The following is a 5,002-nucleotide window of genomic DNA, read 5'->3' as shown; positions in this document are numbered from 1 at the left end:
TTGAGTGCGCCGCGCTGCTGAAACGGGTTTATGATGGCTCAAAATCTAACTACTGTTCGATTTTTTTTTTCTAAGCTGAGTATAGTCGTCTCGAAACTGGTGGAATAAGCAGTAATACGTTAGCAGATAAAAAAACAGTAAGAGATTGTCGAGCTCGGTGCTGAAAGCTTTAGTTACTGCTAAAATTAAGCGACGTCCATAGAAAATGGGTTTAATCGGTATGATTCCATTTAATATTAATGCACTGATTATCGGTTGGCAGTCTATAGACAGTATCCTCTGTGACGAGTAATTACACAATATAAATTTGGCAAACATCGGATGTGTTCAAGAAGAAGAATTAATTATTGACATTGCTAAAATAGACACTGTAATAGCGACGCGTGGCAACTATAATAGCCGCGAGCAACTTCTACTCGGGTCCCGGATGTTCTGACTCAGTTTGCGAAGAGCGTGTGAGCGAGAGGGGTCTCTTCAACGCCTTTGTGAACACTCTTATGCCTTTGAGCATGAAGTGAATCCTGCTCGAATTTGGTGTACTCATAGACTCTCAAACAGTTCTCCAGAATGGATAAGATCAAGGTGGCCGTGAGGGTGCGGCCCTTCAACAGGCGAGGTGAGTAACTTACTGCCTACTGATGAGACACAGCAACTTCTACCCAGACTAGTTTTGAAATAGGCGCGTGGCCCAGCCCAGCCTTTTGTGAGAAAAATCTTACTTCTTTGTCCTGTTCTGCAGCCCCTCACCGCGCCCCTGATGCTGCGTTGAGGTCCCGCAGGCGGGGGCTGGAGCCAAGTTGCTTGATATTGAGCGAGGCCACGAAAGAATCGATAACAGAGATGTAGCCTATTTTTCGAAGCGCGCTGAAGTCTCCGTCTCCTCTTAGAATGCTTGTTAGTCTAGGATTTCCATACTGCTATTTTGCCCGTAGAAGCATGCCATACTAACGCCACATCATACTATTTAAGAAGATAATTGTAGGTGAAAGCGGTCGAGGCTAGCAGAGGAGAATAGTATTGAGCTGACTTCACCACATGTCAGCTGATTGTGTACCCCCAGCTCCTACCTCCCCTCCCCATCCATTCCCCCAAACCCCGCCACCCAGCCGCCCCAGCAAGGCTAAGGGTGGGTCTGGATTTCGTCATTGGTGGCCTGGGGGAGGGCCGGTATCTGGTGACTGCTACTACACCCAGATGCACCTCCACCGTTGTCACACTCGGGATCGTATTCTGAGTGGCATTGGAGATGTCACAACACCTCAGCTTATGCAACTTATTCTTCCCAAACGCCCTGGTATCATCATGCATCTCACTAATACAGTACAAACCATGTCGATATAAAAGCGAATTGACTTAAAAGGTATATATGTAATAGGCACAACTTATCGCTAAAGAAAAGGTGCTACGAAGACCTAGGCCAGCAGGAGCACGAGTCTTTGTCCAGCCTCACATCGTGCCTATTTGCCCTCATTGGAAGCTTCTTACAAATTTATTCACAAGAGAGAAGCCCCAGGAGATATAATTGTAGGGGTTAAAACGGCCTTTGTAACTGGTATATACTGGCTGCCACTACACTCAGATGCACCTCCAGGCACCCTCATTCCCAGCCATTTACCCTCTTTTTTTTGTGTGTTTCTAAACTTTCCCTTCCTCAGAGAAGCCCTGCGAAGTAACAAAATGATAAAGCTTAGACTTTATCGACTGTTTCGAAGACAATGGAAGCAGTATTTTTTTTTTTTATTTTTTTTTTTTTTTACTGAGTCCCAATCTTCCCAGTATATACGATAGGCACCAATTGAATTATAGATTTTTGTATGTTGTATTCTAGAGGAAATTTGTGAACTGGTCATTGTTATCTCACAGCGATGATGCAACAAAGGAGTTTATTGCGTCGAACATCAAACGATTTTGTTCACCAGAGAAGGTTTAAACAATCAATAATCTTTCCACTGCGATGGTACAACTCTGGTACTTTGGTGTGGCTGCCTCCCGGTATTTTATTCATTCGAGAAGCACCACGCAGGCCCGTGACGTGGTGTATGGATTTATTGCAGCTTCCAAAGATTTTATTTACCTGTAGCTTGAGACTTGTTTTTTTCCATCTGGAGAATTTAGATATACAGTAGGACTGATGTACTTATTACAATAAATTACTTATAGGTGAATAAACTTGTTCGGAGGTAGCAAGAATGAATCAGTAGCTAAAGCGCGTCACCGGCTGAGAGAGAGAATAGTAGTAGTAGTAGGACATGGGGACCGCAATGTTAGTGTATTTAAACTACTGTAGGGTAGTCAACTCCAGTAGTTTTATTCACTGGAGAGGATCACTTCTCTGGATAGGCGTACACTTCAGTCCGAGGACCTTTTCTTAGTATATATCTCAGGAGTTTCATTCACCCTGTAATAGCTTTTCACACCAGAGGGTCATTTAGAATCCTGTAGAATTTTCCCTGGGGACTTCTCTTAAAAGATTGTTAGTTACTGGTACGTCCGCGTGATGAAGTGGTTACAATTTCCGCTGTAGTTGTTTCCAGCAAGGTTGTGTAGTGGTATTTTGTGTGGAGTAGCATGTGCCAAGGATGATGACATTCACTGGGGGCTGCTGTGGTCGGCAGGTGTGCCAGTAATAGCGGTACTCGTATGTCGGGGCTCTGTCTTGGGTCGTATTCCCTATAAAACAGAAGACTACGAGTACTTCAGCCTTAGTGATTTTCATAAGAACAAAACAAGAAAAGATAACTGCGTAGGCCAGCTGGCAGTGCTAGGTAGCTCCCACAAGAGTGCGACTAATCTAGAGCAGTGTTTCTTAATCTGGGGTGCTAGCACCTCAGGAGGTGCTGGTCAGTTTTAGGCGGTGCTGGAAAATGCAACGTATATTGGTTTTGCATAGTACAGTATTGGCATTGATGATTTTTTATTTTTGGAGAATGTCTAAAATGAATTGTCAAGGAGTAGTTCACTTTACTTTTATCCTTGTAGTAGTGTAGTAACTGTAGAAGTGTAGCAACTGTAGTCCAAGTAACCAGATGTAAGGGGGTGCTGGACTGTGCAGCCTTACTGCAGGGGGTGCTGAGGTTGGAAAAGGTTAAGAAACGCTGTTCTAGAGTGACAAGGACGGCAAAGAACGCATATTTCACCCTGACATCGGGTCGTATTCTCGCTGTCATACGAGACTTCGGAGCACTCCATCCTTAGCAGTATTTTTCTCTGAATTCCTTCCTTAGCAATTCTCCCCTTACCCCCCAACTCTCTCTCTCTCTCTCTCTCTCTCTCTCTCTCTCTCTCTCTTCGATATTGGCTTGTATGCTACTTAACATTTTTATATTATCGACATGGTTTGCATCAGTGACATAGAGGAGGATAATAAGGTAAGGTATCTGGTATTCATGTTGGCATAGGATCCTGACTTCGCTGCACATCTTGACTTCCTTAGCGATTTCCTTTGTATATGTCGCCTTTATATTGACTTGTATACACCTGAACCTGTCTTTCTGATATCGACTTAGTTTGTATCTCTAACATAAAAGGAGGACAGTGAGGTGTAACGTTGGAAATTTATAATGTAAATCAGTAAGGAGAAAGTGCAGCAAAGCCTTCCTTACCAAAGATAATTATTATAACCCCTAATGGCTTGATGCGTAGTAAGTAGAATACCTTATTGAAGCCCCAGTATATGGTAGTTTTTACCCCTTTCATTGTGATAGATCATTTTTACCATCAGCTTCCGAAAGACCTTGTAAAGAGACTGCAAGCACACTCAAGTAATCTAAACATTTCAGTACGATGACTAAATATTATTTGTGCTACGGCCAGATGCTATAATTCAGCTTGTGGGATCCCTCTTATTGGGAAGGGTAGCGAAAATAAGAAATAATAATGTACAGTAAATTCGAATACATTATTCTCCAGCTTTAGCATTCTGTATCTCCTCAGGATTCATATCTTCTTTCCCTCTTGATAAAGAATCTAGTTTCTTTTTCCCGTTTTCTTTTTATATGTAGCCTACCCATCGACGTACCGTACTGTAAGTAAGTTGTTCATTCCAGTTAATGTACCGTTAGCTGTTTTTGTATTAAATCGTGTTTGTTGGTTTAGCAGTGTGCTTAGATTAATTTTGTGTTTATATCAGTCGTATTTCTTCAGCAAAATGAAATTAGTTCACTATCGTCATTCCGATGGAGCTACATTAAATTTATTCTTGGCATTTCACGACTATTGACGTCAAAAGAGAAACTTAGAGGTGGAGGGGTTCATAACTTACTAACCCCTTCACTACAAGGCGGCTTATCCTTGCTAAACAATATATATATAATAATAAATAAAAAGTCGTCCTGTAGAAGCACAAACAAAATAGGCTGACGTACTAGGAAGGAGCCAGCCACTCGACACCGATGACAGTTTATTGTCCATTGTTGTCACCACCAGACTGCATTATTCTGCAATGGAGACACTTAAAAGTGGAAGCATTTGTATGTAACCTTCATTAGCACATTCACTAACTAAAGGTCTCGTTGAAGAAGAATCTTCTGGTGGTAGTAGTAGTAGCAGTAGTACTAGTAATAGAAGTAGAAGTAGTTATTAATGATAATAAATAATGATGGAAAGGGTTGAGAAAGTTTCACTGACGGGGAAGTCTCTCTCTAAGATGGAGCCCTTCCTCGCGCTTCCTTCTCTCACCCCCACACCGGACGCTTTTCCTAATTTAATTTCACCTGTTTTCCCCTCCCACTTGTCTAAGTTAGTGTTGTGAGCGGCCGCCGCTGACGCCCGCAGGCTTATTCCTGCCGCTCAAAGATTTATACTTGTTTTCTTGTCTCCCATTCACTCATTTGTTATTCATGGTTACACCATTACTTTGGTTCGGTAGCCCCTGTCGCCGAGGACGTACCAGTAAGTTTTTTTTTTTTCTTTTTTCCTGTTTCAGATGTATTGTTGATGCCTCACCGGAGGATAGAAGTTAATAATACAGTTGGTTAGATGTACCGTAGCCCTAGATATCCCC

General features: G+C 42.4%; 1 protein-coding gene across 5 annotated transcripts in view; it reads left to right on the top strand.

Moving 5' to 3' along the window:
- Positions 1-476: 476 nt before the first annotated feature.
- The window catches only part of Khc-73 (Kinesin heavy chain 73), a 1,251,394-nt gene continuing 1,246,868 nt past the window's right edge, over positions 477-5,002 (top strand). For all 5 annotated transcript variants that reach the window (XM_080267622.1, XM_080267621.1, XM_080267623.1 and 2 more), the window contains exon 1: positions 477-616. In XM_080267622.1, coding sequence (XP_080123748.1) covers positions 568-616 — 49 coding nt within the window. In that variant the 5' untranslated portion in view covers positions 477-567. The remainder of the gene's footprint in view (positions 617-5,002) is intronic.

The sequence above is a fragment of the Coenobita brevimanus genome, chromosome 24 (genome assembly GCF_032717465.1).
Source record: "Coenobita brevimanus isolate Jiangsu-jjx chromosome 24, ASM3271746v2, whole genome shotgun sequence".
Lineage (NCBI taxonomy): Eukaryota > Metazoa > Arthropoda > Malacostraca > Decapoda > Coenobitidae > Coenobita > Coenobita brevimanus.
Note: the sequence above shows the minus strand (reverse complement) of the source record. Positions and strands in the feature narration are given on the sequence as shown.